Source organism: Sturnira hondurensis, unplaced genomic scaffold (assembly GCF_014824575.4).
Source record: "Sturnira hondurensis isolate 20B ecotype Veracruz unplaced genomic scaffold, ASM1482457v3 Scaffold0000059, whole genome shotgun sequence".
Lineage (NCBI taxonomy): Eukaryota > Metazoa > Chordata > Mammalia > Chiroptera > Phyllostomidae > Sturnira > Sturnira hondurensis.
In genome coordinates, this window is record NW_028072690.1 from 42,556 (window position 1) to 69,100 (window position 26,545).

General features: G+C 40.8%; 1 protein-coding gene across 3 annotated transcripts; it reads left to right on the forward strand.

Moving 5' to 3' along the window:
• Nucleotides 1-356: 356 nt before the first annotated feature.
• On the forward strand, nt 357-26,545 carry ZKSCAN1 (zinc finger with KRAB and SCAN domains 1). 3 transcript variants are annotated; one of them, XM_037044449.1, is made up of 6 exons: nt 357-488; nt 10,780-11,283; nt 12,368-12,518; nt 16,978-17,069; nt 17,349-17,475; nt 19,799-26,545. In XM_037044449.1, the coding sequence occupies exons 2-6, from the start codon at nt 10,858-10,860 to the stop codon at nt 20,692-20,694; spliced, it is 1,692 nt and encodes a 563-aa protein (XP_036900344.1). In that variant the 5' UTR covers nt 357-488; nt 10,780-10,857; the 3' UTR covers nt 20,695-26,545. The 3 variants fall into 3 exon arrangements, with proteins under 3 accessions (XP_036900344.1, XP_036900507.1, XP_036900430.1); XM_037044612.1 differs by having other exon boundaries at nt 10,791-11,283; XM_037044535.1 differs by lacking the exon at nt 357-488 and adding an exon at nt 518-537.

Below are 26,545 nucleotides of genomic sequence, written 5' to 3' on the forward strand. Positions count from 1 at the left end.
ACCCATGTTTCACTTCCTCTGATACAAACATACAATTACTAAATATTGCTTGATAATAACTATAATTATTACAAGGACTACCCAAGATGGATGAGCAGAGAAACTGAATTTTCACATGAGTTGGTGCCTGGGCCAAACAGTCTGTATTTCATAAAGTTTGAACCGCCAGCACCACCTCGGGGCGCAGGAGCTGGGGACAGGAAACTCAAAGCTGGAGGATTGATCACCCACTCAAACAACTGGAGCCGGGTCCAGAGATTTGGAAACCGAGTAGCAAAATCCTCCAGCACTCCTAGAGAGAACCCGGAAGTGCAGCACGGCCCCGGAAGGCGAGGTGCTGACACACTTCCGGCCTTTGTGACTCATTGTGTCTGTGTCGAGGCGTCGGCAGGGCCTAGGTCCTTGTGCAGCGCCCTTTGACCGGTCTGAGCCCCAGAGCCAGCTCCCCTTTCTCTCCCAGCGCCCCAAGGCCGCTCCCAGGGCTCACGGTGAGACTTGGGCCGGCCTCTGTGGAGGGCGGGCGGGGCCGCCGGAGAGGTATGTGTGAGGGTGGGCTCTGTAGCTGCGTCCCTGGGGTCCCCTTTCAGGCACCCGGCTGGATGTAAAGAGAGTGCCTGTCCTCTCTCCAGGCTCGGCTGTAGGAAGGGCAGACGTCCTTCCTCGGGAGACGTCCCCCTCCCCCCACCCCCGGGTCCTGGCGGGAAGGGAGCGAGGGTCTAGTGACCAGGGGTGCGCGGGGACTGGGGAGAGGCCGGCTGCCCTTTTCGGGTCCCTCGCCCACAATGTCGACGTCGTCAGATGTGTCTGAGGACAGGGTCGTGAGCCCATGACCCCAGCCTCTGGCTTTTCTGCTTTCCCTCTGTCGCCATTTGCTTTGATTCCAGTGGGATTTTTTTTTCGGGGTCCTTCGGGGCCTTGAGGTGGAAAATGTGAAAGGCCGAGAAATGGGCACGTTTTGAAGCGCACCATGCATATTTCCAGATCATCCCTTCTCCTCACTCCACCCCCACCCCTGAACGGGGATTAAAGAATAGTTGAAGCTTAGAATGGATCAAGAAGCGATTCGGATCTAGTAGAGATATATACATTCCACACACTCTATGCTTTATGGAGTATTTTTGAAGGCTTTAGAAATCCACCTTACCTATCAGAAAGATTAGGTGGATTTTTTTCCGTTCTGGGTAGCTACTTTGACGTGATGTGGGTGAGAGTGAAGAGAACTTGTGGAAATTACACTGTGGGATCAGGGGAATGATTCCCTGAGTGACCTTGAATAAGACAACACGTTTTGTCAGCTGTCAGTTTTGTCATTAATAATATTAACTAGGTTTTCTCAAAAGGCCCTTCTCATTTTGAAATTCGATTTAGTCAGTGTATTGAATAATTAAAAAAGTCAGCTACAGTTTGCTCCGACAGTGCCCCCCTCCCCTCCCTGCAGTGCCAGTGGCGGTTCCATGGCCTGGGATCAAAGAAAGCATTTATTGTACAGGCCAGTGCTCCATGGATTTAGAGGTGATCAGTAAATATGTGTTGAACTGAATTGTGGACAATTCATTGTAACCAGGTCAACAAAGCACTCTTACTATAGATGCTGGCCAAATGAATAGCTTTATTACACAGAGAACCATAAGGACAGCTTGCCCCAGAATGTTTCTCCAAGTTGTATTGCCTCTGAATTACTGTGCAATATTCTTGTTCATTATTTTAGGCGGTTTCCACCATTTTTTTTAGAAGATTTTATTTATTTATTTTTAGAAAGGGGGAAAGAGGGCGAGAAACATCCATGTGTGAGAGATGCATCGATTGATTGCCTTTACATGCCCCCAGCTGGAGACCTGGTCTGCAACCCAGGCATGTGCCCTGACTGGGAATCCAAGCAGCAACCTTTCGGTTTTCAGGCTGGCACTCAATCCACTGAGCCACAGCAGCCAGGGCTCCACCAATCTTAAAATATAAAGAGGGAAGCTAGCTAATTAATGCCATAGTATTTTGCTTATTTTCCACTTGATCTAAGCATTTACATTGTTTTCTGACTTTATATTGCATCTAAATACACAGGGTTAAATCTTAATGTTTCTTTCTGGGGTAGTATTGACATTCTTTGCATAGCTAGCTGTCTTTTAAAGGTACCTTTTTTCAACATTTTAAAAGTTTATAGCTCTGTTCAAAAATGGGAGGGGGGCAGTTTGTTTAAACTTCGAAGACTACACCCTGGAAAGAAAATAATGATCTGTTTAGAAAATAGCCTTTGGAATAAAGTGAGCTTGTAACTCCAAGCCCTGTTTGTAAGAAAAGTTGTACAGGCCAATTTATCCTTGGTAAGAACCGGTTGCTGGGGGCAATCTTATCTAAATCAGATGGAATGTCAGAATGTTTTTCAGCTCAGAGAGACCCCAGAGGTAGTATTCTTCTCCCAGTTCCTTCCCTCTCCCAATTTGACAGGTAAGGATACTGAGTGCCAGGGAGGTTAAATACGAGGGAGGACCCCCGTCCCCCCAAATGGAATTTATTTATAAAAAATTGTGTATTCTTACAGTTTAAACTTTAGTCACCTTCAAAGTACTCTCCATTCCATGCATTAAACCTATTGAGAGTTTTTTCCACTGCTCAAAACAGTTTTTGAATTCCTCACTTTTGATACATTTTAGTGCTTTTGCTGTTTGTTTCACCTCTTCCACAATGGCTAACTGGTTCCCATTGAGAACTTTTTTCATTGGGGAAACAAACAAAATAGAAGTTGCTCTGGATGAGATCAGGTGAATGAGGAGGGTGGGGCATGGGGGTCATGCCAGTTGTTTTGGTCAAGATCAAAAACTGCTGAACACACAGTACAGTGTGGGCAGGTGATTTGCATACATAAATCACCCAACATGAAATGAGCAAAGGTGTTGAAAGTCTTCAAAAAAAATTCGCTGAAACCAAACACAGCCTCTCACAACGCCAGCTGGTACACTGACACAGATGGGTTCCTAGAACACTCAGGTAGTGAGGAAAGCCTGCACTGTAAAGGGCCTGCCCTCCAGAAGATGTTTTTTTGGGGTCCTCATATCAAGGATGAGTTACCATCCCATTCTTGGTAACTCACATATGTGGACTTATTTGTGAGACACTAAAATTTAAGTGTTCTAACCTGTGCTGCTTTTATTGTGGCAGGATTTCTCCCATTGCTTTTATCTTTTAAGTAGGCTGAAAATTGGGAAGTACGAGTTACACCTCCTAAGTTTATTTTATAAAATTAAAACACTTCTTTGGTGTCTACTAAATGCCAGCCAGACACTCTTAAGTGCTTTACGTGTGTTAACTCATTTAATCCTCACAAGAACTCTGAGGCAAATACTGTTTCTTATTGTTACTATATAGGTGAGGAAACATAGATTACTTTGCTTAAAATTATCTTGTGGTAAGTGGTAGAGCAGCTTCATGAAACTCTTCCAGCAACTCTGGAAGAGTTTGCCTCCAGAAACTCTGAAGGCAATATTGAATGCTGTGTGAATGGGCAGAAAAATAATAACATTCAAGTATTTTTTAAAAAACTGATGTTTGTGAGGAATTGTACTAAATGGTCCAATAGGTACAAAGAAGCATACCCTTAACAACAGTTCATTTGAGGAGGGAAGGCATGAAAAATTACAGAAAAAGAAAGCTTAAGAACTAAATAGCACATGGGTGCAGACCATTAGGGCCAGGAGGTTAGAAGTAAGGGGAAAGCTGTGTGCTCCCACACTATCTGGGAAAACTAAAAGAAAATCCAGCCCTTTTACTTCTGTTGTGACTTTCCTGTTGCTCAGAGTAGGAATAGAGAAATGCAGGGAGGGGAAGAAGTACTGTTGAATTGGGGGAACAGGGAGTGTGTCTATACTCTCACATCTTTTTCTTTAAGTCTTACTTCTCTTCCTTTTAAGTTCCACTGACCGAAAGAGTGTCCTGCTCTTAAAACTCTGTGCTGGATGTGGATATAAATCAAGATTCCATTCCTTCATTTTCCTTAATATAGCTAATACAGGATAGAATTTTTATGAAAAAGATTTCTGATGCTAGCGTAGTTACTGCACTATTTCTATTATTGTCCTGTTTGAACGCCCTACTTGGTTGATTTTACAATAGGTGATTCCCACTTGCATTTTCTGCTGTGTCTCTTTAGTTGAACAGCTCTCTAGTGGAAAGCAGTGGATGTCAGATGAGGCCCATTCCTGAGTGGTCATCCTTCATAGGCCTACCTCTTAGAGTCTGTGTATGCACAGAAGCCTTTCCTTACCCCACATGTTGGGACAGGGGGAGTTGATATGATAGAGCCTGAACTGAGGGGCGCTACAGACTTAATTTCAAATCCTGGCTCTACTATTTAATTGCTCTGTGACCTTGGGTATATTTAACATCAGTAAACCTTAGTTGTGTCATTGTAAAGTGAGATGGTAATTGTACCTACCTCTTACGATTGTGTGAAATGCTTAATATAATACCTGGTATATAGAAGGCACTCAATAAATACTGGTTCTTACTATTATACCTACTACAAGCGTCTTGAATTGAATACTGATGAGGGACAAGTGGCATTTTAGCTTAGTTCTGAAGGGTAAGTAGGCATTGAATATAATATGAGAGTATGGCAATCAAAATACAAGGTGTATTTAGGAAATGCTGAGTAAACTCATTTTGCTGGACAGCAAAGATTCTTGCAAGGGAGGGGGAGAAGTTGTTGGGAAATGAAGCTTAAGAGGAAACTAGGACCAGACACTGAAATTGTTGATTGCAAGGCTGTAAAGTTCAGGGAAAATAATCTGAGAGTAAGGTGGGGGGGGGTGGGGAACGGGGGGAGAAAATGAAGGCAGGGAACCAAAGAGAGGAAGCTGGACTTCATGGAACTAGGTAGAAAAAAATAAGTATGAACAAAGAATTGCTTCTCCCTGGTGCCTTTAAGGGAGAAAGCATATAAGAAGAGAGGAGTCAAGAAAGATTAGATTCTGAGCCTGAGTGATTGAGATATTGTTAATAAGATATGTGATCACTAGTTGACGGTAAAGGCAATTAGAAGATGGCAAGGGGTGGGGGGCTGTAATAGTTTGAGTAGTTCTTATTTCTTCTATTCATTTTAGCAGAATTAAACTGCTAGGTACTCTAGGAGGTAAATACAAATAATACAACAGTCCCTGTTTTTGAGGGGCTTAAAATTTAATTGGGAGGTGGAGATAACTGCAACCCAAACAATGATAATACAAGGAGAATCCAAGTGCGTTAATTTAGGGACAAAGAAAGTACGAAGGGTGTTCAAAGGAGGAAGGTAAACTTAATTAATTTGAAATGTCAGGAACATTATACATCTTGAAAAGTTAGTACAAATCTGACCATTACGGAACATTAATGGGCCAGAAAGGCTGAATTATAGGGAATCACTACTAAGAAGAGTAGTAGGAGGTGAGAGTGGAAAAGTACAGTGTGGTGTATTGTTTGAATGTTAAATTGGTGGATTTCGAGGATTCTGTGACAGTGATTGAGGGTAAGGAGGGAATGACCAGAAGCATACTTTGGCAACACTGTGTTGATCTTGACATACTGTCCATATTGGAACAGGGAGAAATTGAAGCTAGAGGAACTGTATTGGGGGGGGGGGGTGACGCTAGACTAGGCAGGAGATGTGTATATGTTGAATTATGGTAGTGGAAAATAACTGTGGGAGACGTAGCAGGGAAAGATAATCTTTCTTTTGAATTTTCACAATAAAGAAGTTAAGGTTTATAGGAATTAATTAGCCTCTACTTGGCTTAAGCTAGCTAGCGAAAGGGGTAATCTCCTGGGTTACCCACGCACTGCCTCTTCCTGCAGAGATCTTGGCTATTCTGACGCCCTGTTTCCAGGGAACCTCATCCTAGAAGCTGCCTTGTTAGTGTATCAGTTACTTCTCAGGGCTCCTCCAACACTTCCGTTGAAACCTTAGAACAGTTGGCACATTCTACTTCGTACTGTAATAATTTGTATAAAATTAGGAATTGTGCTTCGCATCTATTTATTCCCCTCAGTCTAGCAGGACACTTGCATATTGTGGATATGCAGAAATGTTTAGGAAACTGAGTAATTGTAGCCGTAAGGACTTTATTGGGAAAACTACTTTGAGGTTGAAAAAACAATATTCACCTCAGGGAGGAAGTGGGGTACAAAACAGGTCTGAAGGAATCAAAAGGAAAGGCTAGACTATGGTATGCAATAGGACTTTTTGCCAGTTTAATGTCATTGTAGAAATGACTTAATTACCCTGTTTCCTTTACATTTAAGAAGAAAGCCCTTTTGAATGTAATGTTCTTTATTGTTATAGACTACTAGTTTAATAAGGATTGTGGATTTCTATTTTTCACTAAGGACAAAAAAATGAGGTAGATTAAAATCATATTCTTTGTGGTTAAATCAGTCATCTCCAAACTTTTATGGCCACACATTCCTATCAATTAAAAACAGAATTACATGTACTGTTATATTTTGTATAACAAAATGAAAATACATTAAATTGTGCTATTTAAAAATAACTTTTGTGCTTTAAATGCACACAATCCCTTTGCCACCAAAATTACCAATAATTTTTTGTGGGAGCCATGTAATTAAAAATGCTTCACTAGTTTAAAGCTCTTGGCTTAACTCATTGTGATACACCAGTTGGATGCTCTGTGTCTAAAACTTGAATTTGTTGCTTAATTTTGATGGATGTAAAGGTGAAAAAGAAGCTTCACAGAGATTTGTCAAGTCTGGAAGAAACACCTTGTCATCTGGCTCTGTTTACCATGGCCTGCCAACCATGGTAAATTTTTGTTGAAGTTCAGCTAGTACCTTGATATTTCCATGGCCCTAAATCAATCACTGTTCTTACAAACTAATCAAAAGGTTTTTAATATTTTTAACAAACAGGCTTACGATCTACTAAAATTGTTCATCTGGGAGATTTGTAAACAGTTTAGAAAATAATTTGAAGTTTTTTAAATGTGTAGATAATAAGGATAATTAGTCATTTTTGGCAGTTAAATGTATGTAACAGCTTATGTGTCCCAGCATACATCTGTTACAATAGTTCTTTTCCTCACACCCTTTTTTTAAAAGTACCTACTTTTCTCTCTGTTTGACTCATTTGATTTAGGTTGACTTGCGTTTCACCTTCAACCCTGGTTGAGTAAAACCTTGCTCTGGATAGAAACTTCAGTTGTGCCATTTTCTTGTTAATGTGTTTGTGTCATTAGCATTTCCTGTAATTGTAGTTTCTCTAAGAATCTCTAAAGCCACTTTCTTTAAAGATATAATTGACATATAACATACTGGTTTCAGATGTACAACATAATAATAATTCAATATTGCGAAATGTCCACCACAATAAGTCTGGTTAACTTCAGTCACTATAGTTAGAAAATTTTTCTTGTGATGAGAATTTTTAAGATGTACTGTCAGCAAGATAACAGGGGGACTGCGACCAGTGGGGAGAGGGGAGGGAATTTCAGGGGGAAAAGGGAAGGGATTTAGAGGAACTAGTATAAAGGACACATGGACAACAACTAAGGGGGGTGGAAATGGGAGGGAGGTGGGGAGCACGGGGGAGGGGGCTGGAATGGGAGTAACAGACAGAAAACTGTACTTGAAAAATAATTAAATTAAAAAAAGATCTACTGTCAGCAATTTCAAATGTGCAATACAGTATTACTAACTATAGTCTCCATGCTGTATGTTACATCCCCAGAACTTACTTAATTTATAAAAAGTTTGTACCATTTGACCCCTTCACCCAATCCCCAACCCCATATTCATCTCTTTTTATACCTCCTTAACTTTATTTACTTATTTTTAAATTATATTTTATTGACTATTCTGTAACAGTTGTCCTGATTTTTTCTCCCTTTGACCCCTTCACTGACACTCTCCACTCCTCAGGCAATCCCCCAACCATTGTTATGTCCATGGGTCATGTGTATAAGTTCTTTGGCTACTCCATTTTTTATACTGTACTTTACATCCCTATGGCTGTCCTGCAACTACCTGTTTGTACTTCTTAATTCCCTTACCTCTTCACCCACTCCACTAAGCCCCCTCCCATCTGGCAGCCATCAAAATGCTCTCCATATCCATGAATCTGTTTCTGTTCTTGTATGCTTAGTTTTTTATATTTAATTGTTGATAGATAAGTATTTTTGCCATTTTATTGTTCCTAGTTTTGATATTTTTCTTGAATAAGTCCCTTTAACACTTCATATAATAAAGGTTTGGTGATGATGAATTCCTTTAGTTTTTTCTTGCCTGGGAAGCTCTTTATCTGCCCTCGGATTCTAAATGATAGCTTTGCTGGTAGAGCAATCTTGACTATAGGTCCTTGCTTTTCGTGACTTTGAATATTTCTTGCCAATCCCATCTAGCCTGCAAAGTTTCTTTAGAGAAGTCAACTGACAGTCTAATGGAAACTACCCTGTAGATAACTAACTTTTTTTTCTTGCTGCTGCTTTTAAGAGTCTCTCTTTATCTTACTTTTGGCATTTTAATTATGCGGTGTCTTGGAGTGGGGCTCTTTACATCCATCTTGTTTGGGACTCTGTGCTTCCTGGACTTGCATGTCTATTAAATGGTTCTTTACTTAAATTAGTGTATCCTTTGTTTCTGACTGGATCTTTTTTATGCTACTGAGGTCCTCATGAAGGTCCTTGAGCATCCTTATAGCCAGTGTTTTGAACTCGATATCCGATAGATTGTTTATCTCCATTTCCTTTAGCTCTTTTTCTGGAGTTTTGCTTTATTCTTTCATTTGGGCCATGTTTCTTTGTGTTCTCGTTTTGGCGGCCTCCCTGTGTTTGTTTCTGTGTACTGGGTAGAGCTGCTTTGGCTCCATGTCTTGGTACTGTAGCCTAATGTAGGTGTCCTGTAGGATCCAGTGGCACAGCCTCCCCTATCACCCAAGCTGAGTACTCAAGTTGCACCCTTTGTGTGGGCTGAGAACACCCTCCTCTTGTAGTTCAGCTTGGGTTGCTGTTGGCAGATCAGTGGGAGGGATTTACCGAGGCCAGTCAGCAGCAAGGATTGGCTGTGACCACTTACCACCAACCTCTGCCCTCAGTAGAGGATTAGCTATGCCGGGGCAGCATAGTGGTAACTCCAGTGTGGTCTATAGCTGTCCACTGGGTGCATTGGCTCTGGGTTTTCCTGGGTGGTACAAGCCAAGGTCATCCCCCCACCAATGTTTTTCCTGGTGCCACCCTGCTTGGGCTGTAAAGCAATCTGAGATGGCTGGTACTTGTGCTGGGCTTGGAGATTCCCAGGTGAAGCCGATCTATGAATCTAGGCTGGCTGCTGCTAATGCCAGGCCTGGGGCTCACTGAGGCCAGCTGTTAGTTGTTTGAGAGGTTTTAGGAAGGTTTGCAGCATGAGCAAATACCAGCCTTTCATGTGGAAAAGCAGCTTGGGTGGGCCCATAAGTTGGATGGGGCAGGGTCTGGAAATCTCCAAGGGGGTTAAACAGTGTTAGCCAGGTTGATGGAGTATTAGAGGCACCAGCTTTCTGACTCTGTGGCTCTGTAGAGAGAGGGTTTAGAAATGGGACAATGGCCTCTGCTCACCTTGATGCCTGACACCTCAGTTCCTCCCTGTCTGCCACTAGTGCCTTTCAAGCTACTATCCCAGTGCTGGAACTCAGAGGGAGTGAGTCTGAGTAGGTGAGTCCTTGTGTGTGTTCTTTAAGAGGAACTACTTGGGGCTCCAGAAGTTTCTTCCACCAACTCAATCCTCGCTGGTTTTTGTAGCCAAAAGTTGTGGGGACTTACCTTCTTGGCACTGGAACCCTGGGCTGGGGTACCTAGTGTGGGGCTGGGACTCCTTGTTTCCAATATATCCCTCCCAAACTTACCCACTACCCATGATTTGGGATCAGCCCATTCTGTGTCTGTGCTCCTCCTACCAGTCTGGACGGATGTGTTTTTTTTTTTTAATTCCATAGTTGTCAGGTTTCATCTAACTTGATTTCTGACAGTTCTGAGTGATGGTTGTTCTATATCTTAGTTGTAATTTTAATGTGGGTGTGCAAAGAGGTGAGCCATTTCTGTTTATGCCCCCGCCATCTTGACTGGAAGTCTTCTCCATGTTCCTCTTTTATACAGTAAATAAAGTAATCCTTTATTCCATAAACTTGTCTCAGTTAAAGCAGGAAACGTCACAATACCTAAAAGGAACTTGTGAATGAAGGCACCCTGGCAGCCTTCTGTGTGGAGGGAGAGGCAGCTCCCACATTTCCCTTTAGACTGACCACAGTACCCATAAAAATAATAGAAATAGCTACATGGTAGATTACCCCTTCTAGGGTTTCATATTTGGTATGAACATTGATTCTACTAAATAGGTAGCCATCTGCTGCTGAGAAAAGTACCTAAATTATCTAAGCCCAGTCATGTTATTTGGAAAGTGGTACTCATATTTGTGCCCACCTGCTGGGGTTGTTGTGGGATGAAATAATGTTTGAAGTCTCTGCCTGCACCCTGCTGACATTCGCTCTTGCCAGGTTAAGCACTAAAAAGGCATGATGTTGTAACCTGCTGTCCTCCTGGAGGTAAGGTGCTCAGAATCAGACAAACATTCTGGTGGTGGAATTTGCCCATTAGAGGCAAACCTTAATGTATAAAGTGACTGTGAAAACATTGTGACTCGGAGTGGGGGGCGTTTTCTCCTTACTATTCAGAGGCATTCTTAGAGCCTTGATGTATAGTCTTATATGAAGTGTTTACAGCACAGGTCACTTTTCATAAAGGTACTAATTCCTTTTTTTTAATACTACAGAAACATATCAGAAACCTCTCCTAGGACAGAAAGGAAAGCACAGACCCTGTCTGGATCAAGTCAGTTCCCTGACCCTGAATGATGACTGCTGAATCAAGGGAAGCCACTGGTCTGTCCCCCCAGGCTGCCCAGGAGAAGGATGGTATCGTAATAGTGAAGGTGGAAGAGGAAGATGAAGAAGACCACATGTGGGGGCAGGATTCCAGCCTGCAGGAGACTCCTCCTCCTGACCCAGAGATCTTCCGCCAACGTTTCAGGCACTTCTGTTATCAGAACACTTTTGGGCCTCGAGAGGCTCTGAGTCGACTTAAGGAACTTTGTCATCAGTGGCTACGACCAGAGATAAACACCAAGGAGCAGATCCTGGAGCTGCTGGTGCTGGAGCAGTTCCTTTCCATCCTGCCCAAGGAGCTTCAAGTCTGGCTGCAGGAATACCGTCCTGATAGTGGGGAGGAGGCTGTGACCCTTCTGGAAGATTTGGAGCTTGATTTATCAGGACAGCAGGTGAGAAGGGGTGAAATTTGTGAGCAGCCCACAGAGTTTGAAACTGGAACAAAGAGAAAGTTACTGATTTAAAATTAGTTTAGTCGACTTAGTATTAGATTAGTTATAAGTGTTAATATATAAGCTACTACTTATATATAATAGCTATATTTATTCACGTTATATATGTATTTATGAGGTCTGTCCAGAAAAAGTCCAGCCATTCTTAATATAATGAGAATGGTTTGCATGACATTGATGTAACCTAGCAGCCAAGGAGAGTGGACTGCAATGTGCATGTATGAACATTGATGACCTCACTGTACTAGTCAGTAGCGGTGGGTGGGTGCCATTGAGTGAGCATGTGTACTGTGTGGCTATTACATTCAAAATGACTGAGTGAGTAGAGCGACAAATCTGCATCAGTTTTTGGTAAGCATGAACATTCCTCCACAGAAACTATTAGGGTGATCCAGAAGACCACAGCTATGGGCTCCTGGTGATTGGCAGTTTCACCATGACAATATACCCACTCATGCATCACGTCTTACACGGAGGTTTTTTTTTGTGTGTGTGTGAAACATCAAATCCACCCGGGTAACTTAGCCCCCTTACAGCCCAGATTTGGTATCTTGCAACTTCCAGCTTTTCCCAAAGCTAAAATCACCTTTGAAAGGGAAGAGATTTCACACCATCAATGAGATTGAGGAAAATATGATGGGGCAGCTGGTGATGATTGGGAGAACTGTGTGAGGCCCCAAGGTGCCTACTTTGAAGGGGACTGGGGTGTCATTGTCCTATGTACAATGTGTCTTGTATCTTATATCTTCAATAAATGTCTTTTTCATAGTACATGGTTGGATATTTTGGGGATAGACTTTATATAATGTTATCTATCTATATAAAAAAACTAATATATAAGCTACTAGTAATATAAGCTAGTTATTAGTAGTCTGTAATGGTTATTCTACCTGCCTTGCTTAGAAATTAAAAAGTATTCTGGCCTTTTCTCCACTGCATCCTGGTATACTTTTGTTCTTTTCTGTTTATTTGAAGTCCGCATTAAAAAGTAACATATTAACAAACCCAACCTGTCTGTCCTCAGGTCCCAGGTCAAGTTCATGGACCTGAGATGATTGCAAGAGGGATGGTGCCTCTGGATCCTATACAGGAGTCCTCAAGCTTTGACCATCATGAGACCACCCAGTCCCATTTCAAGCATTCATCTCGGAAACCCCGCCTCTTACAGTCACGGGGTAAGAAGCAAGGTTTGTTGTGGGGGAAAGAAGCAAACTCTTCCAGAATGGGTGTGCCCTCTCTGTGTTGCTAAGTACCTGTAATAAAGAAGCATGCTTGTCTTTATTATTATACATTATTGCCATTATTAACTATTAGGAAAAATGTAACTTACAGACCAATCTCAGGAGTTAAGTTTTACTAAAGAAGTAAATAAAATGTGCATAATGAACTTGGATGGACATTACATTGTTTATTGACTTGTTAGCATTATGGATGACTAACAGATTTGGGGGGGGGTTGTTTGTTTGCTTTTTATAGAAAAGTGCTTAGAAGAAATAATATACTTTCAGCCTAGGTTTTGAAACACTAAAGTGCATCATAAATTACTTTATAGAATCAATTTTAAAATTTATTTTATTTAAAAAAATATATATGTATATATATAAAACGTCACTTTTTCTAGGTTACTTTCAAAATCTTCGAACAATGGAAAATTTTTGGTTTTGGTGGAAGAACATGAGAAAAAGCATTATTTCAGGGTCATAGAAATAAGTATCAGTTTAATTATTAGAGTTTAAGGAAGTATTCTCTTCTGTGCTTTCTGGAGGATAGCCAGCATTCATGCTGCAGCAACCCATATATATCAGTACATTGTGATGTTTAACCCACCACTGTCCACACAGTCCCATTTATGACCTCCTAGGGTATATAAGGTCTCCACACTCCACAAGGGGTGAAGTCAGGAAATTTAAGAGGGTATTCATGGTCTTAAGTGCCAGGTTAGAGTTTCAGGTTATCGAAATAACAGTTTAAGAGACCCTGGTATATACGGTTGTTACTTAGTAGATAATGCTGTAGTAAATTGAGGCATGTGCATTTATTCTCAATTTCTTCTTTACGCTATACATCATCTAGAGTGTTTCTTTCCTCCCAGAAGGTTAAAGTGCTAGGTACTTGATCTTTTCATACATTTGGCTTTAGCTTATTTTATTATTGTACTGTCTGAAATAGTTACAAGTTTAGTAATTCAGTTTAAATTCATTTCTGTATTACTCAGCAAGGGAGGATTTTAATTTTGCACTTTATTTTTTTTGATATTATTTATTTATTTATCTTTAGAGGGGAAGGAGAGAGGGAGAGAAACATCAATGTATGGTTGCCTTTCGTGTGTCCCCTGCTGGGAGTTGGCCTGCAGGGAACTGGCCTGCAACCCAGGCATGTGCCCTGACTGGGAATCGAACCGTGATCCTCTGGTTCGCAGGCCCGCACTCAATCCACTGAGCTACATCAGCCAGGGCCTTAATTTTGCACTTTAAAATTTTTTTAATTGGGACTCCCGGCCAAGATGGAGGCATAGGTAGACACACTGTGCCTCCTCACACAACCAAAATAAGAACAACAAAAATTTAGAAACAAAATAACAACCAGTACTGACAGAAAATTGAACTGTATGGAAATCCGACAACCAAGGAGTTAAACTAGACACATTCATCCAGACCAGTAGGAGGGGCAGAGTCAGGCAGCCGGGTGGAGAGGGATCACAGGGAAAAAAAAAAGTGGTGGCTGGTGGACCCTGGGCACGTGGGGCGGCAGCAGGTGGATCCAGTGAGGTGGCAGATCATGGAGGGGCTTGGCATGCAAGACGGTTTGCAGAACCGGGTGGTCCCACATTCACGTGCAGATAAACCAGGCACCCACAAGGAATCAGCACCAGAAGGGCCCAGTTTGCTTGGGGGAAGTGGCAGAAGTGATAAATCCGGCAGAGAGTGGAGCAAGCGCCATTGTTCCTTCTTCGACCTCTGCCCAACGTACAGCGTCACAACCCGGAGACTGGATTGACCCGCCCAGGTGAACACCCAAGGCTCCGCCCCTCATACATAACAGGCACACCAAGACCAAAAAAAATGGCCCAAATGAAAGAACAGATCGAAACTCCAGAACAAATGCAACTATGTGACAAAGACAGCTAGCCTATCAGATGCACAGTTCAAAGCACTGGCGATCAGGATGCTCACAGAATTGGTTGGATTTGGTTGCAAATTAGATGAAAAAAATGAAGGCTATGCTAAGTGAAATAAAGGAAAATGTATAGGAACCAATAGTGATGGGCAGGAAATTGGGATGCAAATCAATGGAGTGGACCAGAAGGAAGAAAGAAACAACCAAACAGAAAAGAATGAAGAAACAAGAATTTAAATAAATGAGAAGAGGCTTAAGAACCTTCAGGACATCTTTAAACATTCTAACATCCAAATTATATGGGTACAGAAGAAGGGGAAGAGCAACAAGTGGAAAAATTATTTGAACAAATAATAAAGGAGAACTTCCCCAATCTGGCAAAGGAAATAGACTTCCAGGAAATCCAGGAAGCTCAGAGAGTCCCAAAGAAGTTGGACTCGAGGAGGAACACACCAACACACGTCATAATTATGATTAAAATGAGGGAGAGAATCCTAGAAGCAGCAAGAGATAAGGGGACAGTCACCTACAAAGGAGTTCCCATCAGACTGTCAGCTGATTTCTCTAAAGAGACCTTACAGGGTAGAAGGGGCTGAAAAGTATTCCAAGAATGAAAGGCAAGGACCCACATGCAAGATTGCTCTATCCAGCAAAGCTTTCATTTAGAATGGAAGGGCAGATAAAGTGCTTCTCAGATAAGGTCAAGTTCAAGGAGTTCATCATCACCAAGCCCTTATTACATGAAATGTTAAAGGGAATTATCAGAGAAAAAGAAGATAGCCCTGGCTGGTGTGGCTCGGTGGATTGAGCGCGGGCCTGTGACGCAAAGGGTCGCTGGTTCAATTCCCAGTCAGGGCACATGCCTGGGTTGCAGGCCAGGTCCCCAGTGGGGGACACATGAGAGGCAGCCACACATTGATGTTTCTCTCCCACTCTTTTTCTTTCCCTTCCCCTCTCTAAAAATAAATAAATAAAAATATTTTTAAAAAAATAAAAAGATAAAAAACAACCATAGTAAAAAGACAGCAAACTCATAAGTATTAACAACCACGCCTAAGACAAAAACAAACTAAGCAAACAACTAGAACAGGAAGGGAGGGTTAGCAACAGGGGAGTGGGAGGAGAAGGGGGGGAAAGGTACAGATAATAAGTAGCATAGATGGTAGGTAGAAAATAGACAGGGAAAGTAAGAATAGTATGGGAAATGTAGAAGCTAAAGAACTTTAAGTATGACACATGGACATGAACTAAAGGGAATATGGGTGGGAGAGGGTATGCAGGGTAGAGAGGAGTGAAGGGGGAAAAATGGGACAACTGTAATAGCATAATCAATAAAATATTTTTTTAAAATTTTTTAAAGAAAATTTTTTGAATTTTTCCCCATTGCAGTTAGTGTGATTATGATATAGATATTTTTATTAGATGAGTATCATATACCTTTATACCTTTATAAATAGCTCATTAACATTTTGAACCATGTATATACATTTCACCAAAAAACTGGATATGGCCTTCACTGGTTTGGCTCAGTGGGTTGATCACAGGCCTGTGAACCAAAAGGTCACTGGTTCAATTCCCAGTAGAGGCACATGCCTGGGTTGTGGGCTAGGTCCCCAGTGGAGAGCACATAAGAGATAACCACACATTGAGTTCTCTGTCTGTCTGTCTCTCGCTCGCTCTCTCCCTTTCTTCCCTGTCTCTAAAAATAAATAAATAAACTTTTTAAAAACAGTAATACAAACTGGATATGTGAGGGAGAAAAGTAGAGGGGCAAAAAATGGCAAAACTTAACCCAGAAGTAGGAAGACCCCCCCCCCTTTCTACCTTTATTTCAAGATTACTACTAAATATTTGTAAAGGTATGTTGCATTTAACAAATGGGGTTGTTTTAAAATTTTTATTGATTTTTGAGTGGGCGGAGATAGAAACATCAATTTGTTGCCACTTATTTATGCATTAGTTGGTTGAGTCTTATATGTGCTCTGACCAGGGATCAAACCTGCAACCTTGGCATACTGGGATGCCTTAACCAACTTAGCTACGTGGCCAAGGCCTAAATGGGATTCTGATGTCCTATCACTTGTTCTTTAAACTGGAGAAAATTAAAATTAAATTTTGAGCCAGGCTTGAATCATGGGTTGAATGTTACCTACTTTTGTAGCTGAGAGTAGAACCTGGGTTCTAGATTTGACTTACCCATTCTTAAATGTATAACTTTGGACAAGTTATTTACTCTCTCAAGAGTACTCTCTCAGTTACCTGTTTATTCTTTAAAACACAGGGGTTGGATCGGGTAATTTTAAAGATCCTTTTATATGACTCCTTAGCCTGCCTAAGAATAGAAATAATTGGGAAAACAGAGGTCGTGGTTTTTCTTTTGTTAATTCTCTCTAGTTACCTATTCTGTAGTTGAACATTGAATATTCTGATACAGGAAAAAAAGAGTACCTCTGGGCTCTTCTTAGAGGGGAGGCCAAGAGCAAAGCAGATTTTACTCGGTTCTTTCTCCTCCCTCAGCTCTTCCTGCTACCCATGTTCCTGCCTCTCATCATGAGGAGAGTCCCAAAGACCAGGCAACGGCATCTGCACTATTCACGGCAGATTCCCAGGTGAGCTGTGGGCCCCTCTGCCCTCCTGAGTTCCTCATATCTGCGTCTCTTCCTAGAGGTTTTTTGACAATCTCCACCTAGGACACTCAACTCTTGAAGTCCCTGTCCACAGAGTAGCTGTACCCACCCACCCCTTAGTCCACCAGAGCCTGGCATAGTTACTTTTTTCCCCCAGCACACTGTAGGTTTGTAAATCACCTCTGTCCCTAACCCCAGGTTTGGGCAATGGGTTTGTCTCTGAACTTTGGGGGAACTGAGTCTGGGAATCTCATATTTCAGGCAATGGTGAAGATCGAGGACATGGCTGTGTCCCTTATCCTGGAGGAATGGGGATGTCAGAACCTGGCTCGGAGGAACCTCAATAGGGACAGCAGGCAGGAGACTTTTGGGAACGTGTTTTCCCAGGGTAAGACTGCAGGATTACTGTCTTATAAGATTGCTTTGCTTCTTTTTGTTAGTTGTAGATCTCTGATGTGTTCAATTGAGTGTTGGCAAGGATTTAGAGACTACTGAGCCCCTTGCTTTAGACCAAATAAAGAATGAGAACAGTTGAGTTAATTTAACTCCGTAAATCCTGGTACTGTGACTCCCTGATTACAAGTGGATCTTCTTTTTTTTTTTAACATTTTATTTGTTTTTAGAAAGAGAAAGAGAGGGAGAGAAACACTGGTGTACATTGATCAGTTCTCTCTTGCATGCCCCCCGAGCTGGGGAACTAGCCCACAACCCAGGCATGTTCCCTGACCAGGAACTGAACTGGTGACCTTTCAGTTTATAGGCTGGCATTCAATCAACTGAGTCACATCAGCCAGGGCAGATTTTCTCTTTTTAAACCACCTCTAGGTAGTTTTTACTGTTTGAAATCAGAAATACTCGCGTATTCTGATTCCTCACCGCTTCCACCACTCTTACCTGGGAAGATTCTGCTCTCCACTCCCTATGGATTACAATTTAGATACCTCTATTCGGGGAGTATCTGTATTTCCTAGTATAGAGGGGCAAGTGAGAATTCATCATTTGTTCTACTTCTAACTTGGGACCATGTTCCTAAACCTACCAAAGCAAGCAAGCATCCTTCTATGGGCTTTTTCTGTCTTCTTTCATCTTGTGGGTGCTTCTCTATGACAGCTTTGCGTAATTCTATAAACTTGCACCTATACCTCTTGTGATTAGGATCCCCAGTTTTCAAACCAAATAGTAATCTATGAAGAGCTCTGGCTCCTGGGTGTATAGTAAGAACAAAGAAGTTCTAAGCAGCCTCAACCAGATAAGACAGACACACTACTGACAAACATTCCCATTTGTCTCTGCTAGGTGTCATCCCGAGAGACAGTACTACAAAGGAGCTTCTCAAATAAGTCCTGTCATAGGGAAGTCCACTGTGAGGCTTCTGCCTGTGGAAGGCAGGGAGGATAAATAAAGGGAAACTTCATAAAGAATGGATGTTACTAAAGAAACCACAAATTTTGCTTCAAACCATAGGGATAACTGGGATTTATGGTTGCTTAATACTTACTCTTTGGATTAGTTGGAGATTAAGCCAAAGAACTGATCCATGTTTATGAGTTGGGTATTACCTACTCCAAGAAGAAAATTTTTTTAATTCAGTTCAATCTGGGGAGTATCCATAGAGTCAAGGACCTTGGCTTAGAATTCAGAAGTAGACCAATTTCTGCCTTACACTTGGTTTAGTATTTATGGCAATTTCATCACTAAAGTCGGGGGTTAAACATTTTCCAGCTCCCTAAGGAGTTGCATGCATTCAAGGGCCTGTCTGGGATAGTACAGACCCTCTGGGGCAAGCTTCTTAAGGTCAAATAAAGAATAGAGTTGGGATATTTGGGGGGGGGGGTCCTAATTAGTAAGTAAAGATAAGTAAAATAATATATTTATTGAACAGTTTATAATCTCACCTTAAAACAAAGTGAATATATCACTCTACAATAAAAGCATTCTAGTGTTTTAATATGCTATCTCTGGAATTGTTTCATTTTCTTTTCTATTCTCAGTTGTCTTTCAGTGAAGGTTTTGATTATGTTTGCTAATGCCCCAACCAACTTCTTCACTCTTGTTTCTATTACTTGAGTGCTGTCAGCTCTATGCTGCTCTCCCTGGTAAAGAGCAATTATTTCCTATGTCTGAAGGTCCAGAGCTCAGAGCTCCTTGTTTTGCCATTAACCATCTCCTTGCTGATAAAAAACTTCACAGAATGGAGTTTCTTCTTTTCCTTTACTAATGATATTCCTTTATTTCTGTTAATATCACTTACCATTTTCTAGGAAAGACTTGTCCATTCTCTTTTTAAGCTCAGATTCTTGTATTAGAAACAGAACATGATTTTTTAAAATATATATTTGTTTCTTCAAATTAATGATCACTTAACCAAATAGAACTGTGGGTTGTTACCTGTTATGTTCCTTGATTCCTCATCCTTCTTAACTGGTTCTGTTTCCTCTGTTCATTCCCCAGCAGGTCTGTTCATTCCCGTCCCCTCTGCATGTTCCTTCTGTTATCCTTTGCACTCTTCCTGCCCTCCTATTTCCCAACTTCATTCCCTGTTTACTCTATTTTTATCTTATTTTTCATCTCATTTTTCTATTTTATCCTTGATTAATATTGTGAAGTTGTTTTACAGGCATGTAGGATCTTCCTAGAAAACAGTGTCACTCAATTAACCTGTAGATTAAAAGGAAAAGGGTGCTATATGTATTTTCTGTTTATTGTGTCAGGTTGTGAAAGCAGGAATGAGAATGAGCAGTCAACCTCGAAGGCTGAAATCACAGAAGACTCAGCATCACGTGGGGACACAAGAGGAAGAACCCAGAAAGATTTTGGAGAAAAACGTGAACAGCAAGGCAGAACAGCAGAAAGGCCGCAGAGGAATCTTTCAGAGGAGAAAACTGGAAAAGAAAAGAAAGATTCAGGGCCAGCTGTGGTCAAGGAAAAAAAAACGAACACAGGAGAGAGAGGTCCCAGGGAGAAGGGTAAAGGATTGGGAAGAAGCTTCAGTCTGAGTTCAAACTTTAACACCCCTGAAGAAGTTCCAACAGGAACAAAATCTCATAGATGTGATGAATGTGGTAAATGCTTCACAAGGAGTTCAAGCCTTATTCGCCATAAAATCATCCACACTGGAGAAAAGCCCTATGAATGTAGTGAGTGTGGGAAAGCCTTCAGTCTGAACTCAAACCTTGTCTTGCACCAGAGAATCCACACAGGAGAGAAACCTCATGAATGTAATGAGTGTGGCAAAGCCTTCAGTCATAGTTCAAATCTCATTCTGCATCAGCGAATCCACTCTGGAGAGAAACCTTATGAATGTAATGAGTGTGGGAAAGCCTTCAGCCAGAGCTCAGACCTTACAAAACATCAGAGAATCCACACTGGGGAGAAACCCTATGAATGTAGTGAGTGTGGAAAAGCTTTCAACCGAAACTCATACCTTATTTTGCATCGGCGAATTCACACCAGAGAAAAGCCCTATAAGTGCACTAAGTGTGGCAAGGCCTTCACTCGGAGCTCTACCCTCACTCTGCATCACAGAATCCACACCAGAGAGCGAGCCTCTGAGTACAGCCCAGCCTCCCTTGATGCATTTGGAGCATTCCTGAAAAGTTGTGTGTAAAGTGAGAATTTGTCAACAAGCCATTTCCCCCTTTTGTTTCTAAAATTATTTCAGCGATGTGTGCTCATGGAAGGGAAAAGACATCCTCAACAGATTTTTTTTAAAGTCACACTTAAGGATCCTTATAGTTAGATTAGGAGTGTTCTGCCTTTGCATAGTCTGTAGGCATATTCTTCCACACGGCCCCTATAGGGAAAAGCTAGTCATGTGGATAAGCCACATACTTCCATATGAGATAAAAGCACACACAATAAAATGTCAAGCTTTTCAGTATTGAAGATACCTTTGAGGCGCTATTTTACTCTCAACAACCACGATATACAATTGAAAGATTGAGTTTGGCTCTGTAAAAATGATACTGTGGTTAAAAGCTGCTTGCTACAAATAAGCCCTTTTCTGCCAACATCTCGCAGAAAAGAGACAAAACAAAAACTACATGGGGACATGCTCAAACTAGTTACATATATGATAAGTTACATATATGATCACTGGTAGCCTACCAAAGCTATAGAAATCTAGGACTGTGCTGATGAGTATCAAACCAAAGATTTCTATCTCTTCCTGAGAGAGAGGGTATGTGCACCAGTCTATAGTTCCAAAGGACTGCCACAAATGTAGATGGTTTATCCTCATCGCTGAGATAAATTCTACTGATACGGCAATAATGATTCAAAACATTTCTCTCACTTCTGGAAGAAATCCCTAAAGCACTAGTCATACTCTGAAATGCCATTTCTCCACATGTTAGCACTTGATTATATGCTGTCTTTTAATCCTTCATTGTTTCATACAGGAAAGTTTTCATTACCCCCGAAAAGAGATGCTTTGATAGAGAAGGGGATATATTTATATCCCTGACAGCACTGGACACAATGCTCAACGCATAAGGCACTCATTGTGCCTGACTTCTAACAGGACTTTTGTACTTCTGAAGCCCTGTGAATCTTGAGTACCTGAAATATCATAGCCTGACCCAGCCTTTGAAGAGGATATTCAGAGCCTGAGGCATGCTAAAGCTCCAAGATCTTATGCTATTGTCGTACTTATAAAATAAAGGTGCCAGCCGCCCGCACAGACTCTAAGCATGGATCAGTGAGTACCATGGAATATCAGAAGTGACTCCATTGTTATCATCTTAAGAAAAATACAGAAACATACTAAGGCCATTTTTTGACATCTTTCTGTAACAAAGATGTTGGCCAGAATTTTCTTCAGTCAGCTACTGAACAATGTGATGATTTGGACAATTTCTGAATCATTTGTAACTTGAAATGCTACAGTTCAGACAATGTAGTTTTTGTTGCTTTTCAGAAAAAGGAAAATGTAGGGAGCATTTTTCCCCACACGTTCCAAAAACTTCACAAAAGCATTTAACGTTACCTGGCCATTAGTAAATGTGTTAGTTGCTCTGAGAAGTTCAGTGACTTGCTAAGATGGGGTTGTTTGTATCAAAGTCATACTGCACAATGTCTTCTCATCACTAAAGACTGAGGTGAGGTTACAAAACTTTGATCTTTTTCATCTGTGCAAGAGGATGCATTTGGTTGCCTAGAAGCTAAGACAGAATTTTCAGATACACATACAAGAGACCCACCTATCAGGAGGCTACATAAGTAGGCATGAGGGATTCGGGTAGAGATGACTCAGCTCATGAGAGCATGCAAAGGATTGTGGACAGCTCTGCAGGAACTTAGACGATAGAATTAGAACATATCTGAAAACTATCCCCATAATAGAAGAACCCCACATGGAGACTGAAATTTTCTGTCAAGAAACAGAACTAAAACTCATTTTGTTTGCTAACCAACAACTCAAGCCCATGAGACAGCATGTCTTTATAAGGAGCCAGTGAGGTGGGGGTAGCCATGACCTCAGTTCCAGACCAAACTAAAACTGCACAGCAATCATTCTTTGGCTTCTATTAACTTGGACCAACCACAGATTCCCTATACTTCCTAAGCAGTTTCATCTGTTTCCTGGGGAAACTTCAAAGAAGTCAGCTAGTGACTGGAGTATTTCTATCCATTCAGTATAAGAAAAAAAAGTATACGTAAGTTATGTGTTAAAGTACAGTAAAGTTAAATGCTTTTAGGATTTTCATCAGAGTGAGCCACATGATGGTTGCATGGAAAACTGCTGGTGCTTTTGAGAAGCAATTGAGAAGCAGTGAGCTGCTTTAACTCCAGGTCCTGATCAAAGCACTGACTTCTCTTAAGAGGGGATGAACTTTGGTTGGTTCCACATTGGCTTTTCTTTTTTTCCCCCAGAACTACATGCTGATGTAATTCAGCCATTTTGTTTAACAAAAGTTAAATACAACCTGTGCCCCCGCATTTAGTTCCCATTTTTCTGGGATATCATACTGTGTGGGATAGCCACTGCAGTTGCTTCAGATCTTAAGCAGATGCACTCCTTGAAGCAACTACTTAAAGATATGTTTTCTGAAAAGAAAAAAAAAAAGGCTACAAATGTTGATTTAAACTATTTACATTGCTTTTTTATCAGCTGCTCAATGCAAAGTATAATTGGGTTATAGACAAAAAGGCTTACAACATCTAATTAGTGCTCAGGATAGTCACTCAGTAGCTCTTGACTGGCTAAAGTCTGTTAACAGTTTATAGTTAAGCAGTAGCATGTTAGTCAACCTAATGGAAATTTTTGAAGGTCTTTTTAAAACAATACCCTAACCTTGCCAGAAAGTAAAGTTCTTCAAGCTGTGGGGTATTTGTTTCTACTCTGGCCTGGCAGGCAAGGGGAAGGCCTGAGAACAGAAGTCTATGAGGCTTCTTAACGTGTAAGGCACTTAGTATTTTATTAGAGGCATAAAAGTGAAACTATGCTGAATGTGTACACAGAGGTCGATATGTTTGTTATGTGAGACAATTCACATCTTACGTATGTCAGTGAATTCATTCTGGAAGGGAACCTCTTAAATGTGATAATGTGGCAAAGCCTTTAATCACATCTCAGCCCTTAGCATCAGAAAGCTTACACTGTAAATAAACTTTATTAATATTCTATGTGAGGAAACCTTTCATGTATAGCACTTGTTGCTTTGAATAGAAAGTAAATTCCATCAGTATGTTCCATTGGTAATGAATTTCAGAAACAATGCAAAGGACACTCAAATCAACTCCAGAGGATCCACAGAGGGAAAAAATGTGGGGGAAATAGCAAAATGTACAACTTCTTACAAAAATTGTCAATGTTGAGTACTTCTATATATATTTTGTATGACCTTAATGTCAGTGTCTGTGTTTTGTACCTCTAGCCCCTGTTGCTATTCTGTATACTCTCTGTAAACAGATAATGTATTTTAATCTATTTAACAGAACACATCACTTAAAAGAGCAGAGTTTTGGAGTGAGTAGTAAAAAGTTGATGTGATTATAGACAAAAAAATCAGCTCACAGAACTGAGGAGGAGGATATGAGAAACCTCATAGTTTGCTGCTTATCAAATCAGAAGACAAGGTGAGTAGATGGTTTAAGTAAGACAGGTTAATAGTGTGCTAAAATGGAATCATTCCTGTAAACATCTGCAGCTCCTTGGGAGTTTTCAAACCAGAAAGTTGACTTCCTAGCTGCCAGGTCACCATTTTAGGCAAAGAGAATGGGTTGTCTGAGCTCCTCAGAGGAAGTAAGAGGGTATTCTCCATGAATTGAGAGTAGAGAGAGTACTGGAAAGACTAGTGGGACCACTTAAGTTGACTGTATTCTATAAACCATAGTCCTTCTTCCCCCAGGAACTCTTAAATGTTTATACTTAGAAAATTTAGGATAGGAAAACACCAAGATGGACTCTTTCCTGGAAAAAACAGATGCCTGCAATTCCTGGCAAGGCAGGAAGTTTTTCTGACAGCATTTTGCAGTATTCCTGTTGGCTATGCTCTGGACCTGACCTGCTCCCACTCTTCCTGGTTATATGCTTATTAGAAGAGAAGGCTTGTGACGGTTCATAGCTGTGAATTTTTTTTTCCTAGTTTTTATCCTGGATTTGATTACCTTTTGTTCCAGGGTCTGATCATACTGATGTACTCATCTAAGCCAACCAGGTTCATCCTACCATCCTCATGGAAGATGCATTGTGTGAACTGGAGGAACTATTAAAATGTAGTCAAGCGGTGACAGCCATTCTTGCCAGAGGAGCCATATTTTTGTGTGTCCTCTTTGAGCAATTTCTCAAAAATAGGGGGCTGGGGTTCCCCACCTTGGAAACTAAATGAAGGTCTACAGATTGCAAAGTGAAATGTAGAATCAGAGAAAAGGAAATTAAATGGTATAAATAGATCTTTTCATAAAAGTTAGAGTAGACTTTTTATTTCAACTGTTACCGGAGAATTAAATAAAAAGCATTATTTGAAAAGCTTTCCTAACGTAGGCTTAGGTTTCATTTTTAGAATGGACACACTACTATACATTAAAAGTAGTTATTTTGCTATTAAAATTAATTTTTTATTATATCTGAAAAATTACCTGTTTTCAAAGCTTTGTGAAACAAACTTGAAGTTATAGGGAGATAAGCCATCTCCAGTTCTGCAGATCAAACAAAAGTTTGGGAAGTACTTTGGACATCTCATAATACAGACTGTCTTACATAAGACCTTAGTTTCAGATGGTCTAGTTCTATTCAGTAGTAGACACCACAACCTCATGGTTTTCTTTTCTCCTAAAACAGTGGAAGGTAAAGAGTGGGCATTAAGTTGACTTCTAAACAATGGTCTGCTGTTACTTTAACAAATTTTTAAGATCTCTTAGCATTTTCATCTCCACTTACTAAATCATGTCTCGCTTCAAATTACACAGTAGTCAGCAAAGTTAGTTGGTCATAAGATTTATTTTCTCCCTTTAGAAAGCACTCATTAAGCAGTGAGGACGAGTGTTTTAAGATACATAGAATGAGATCTGTGAATGAGTGAAAGGTGGTATTGAAACTTGGATATAATTCTGGTTTCGGATTTGGGTTTTAAATTCCTTTGATCCAGAGAAGGAACTAGGCAGCTGCTATTGTTTAGTCTCCTAACAGGGTTGGATATGCTGGGAAGGAGAGTGGGGAGAAGGGTTGTAACAGCTCTGCACTCCCAGCTGACGAATGAGGCAGCCTGGTGGAAGGAGAAAAGAACTGTGGGAGTGTGTTCAGGTCAGCGCTTGCTTGTCTTCCCTCTCACCTCAGCTAGTTAACAGTTGAAGGTTTTAGTCTGCCCCAGGAAGAACAAAGCATGTTAGACTTAGAGATGCTTCTGCAAGTAGCAGGGGTTCTTACAGGAAGACGTGAGGGGTGTGGGGTGGGAAGAAGTGGGTAATGGGGATGCAGGAAAATCTTGTTCTAAAAATACATGAGTTTAGGGGTAAGGGGTGGGATATGCAAGCAAAATCAATTATTTTAAAATGAACATGTATTTTTATTAACTTTCAGTTAAATATAGATTATTACAACCAGTTCAAAATGATGATAAGCCTAAATCTATAGAGAGCTAAGTCAGACATTGTCTTGCTTAAAACAAGAACAAACACTGTCTTGGATGGAACAAACCTTATCCTGTTTTGTCAGTTCTTGGTTTTATAGTTTAGAATAAATTAGACAAGAAGACACCTGTTTCTGTATACCTGCAGAATTAAGTTATTGCTGTCAAAACCTGGCCTAGTCTGAAGAGTCCAGATGCTTGGTAGGTGTTCAATAAATTATTTTAAAAATGAATTTGTTCTTTTAAAATACTAATAGTTCTAGAAAGACGACTTTCAGTAAATAATGGCATCTTAGAAGAAAGGGTTTTCTTTAAGGTAGGAAACCCACTGAAAATAATTTTAAACTTTAATTTACTGAAGGTGCAGTCATGAGAAATGGCAGCAAA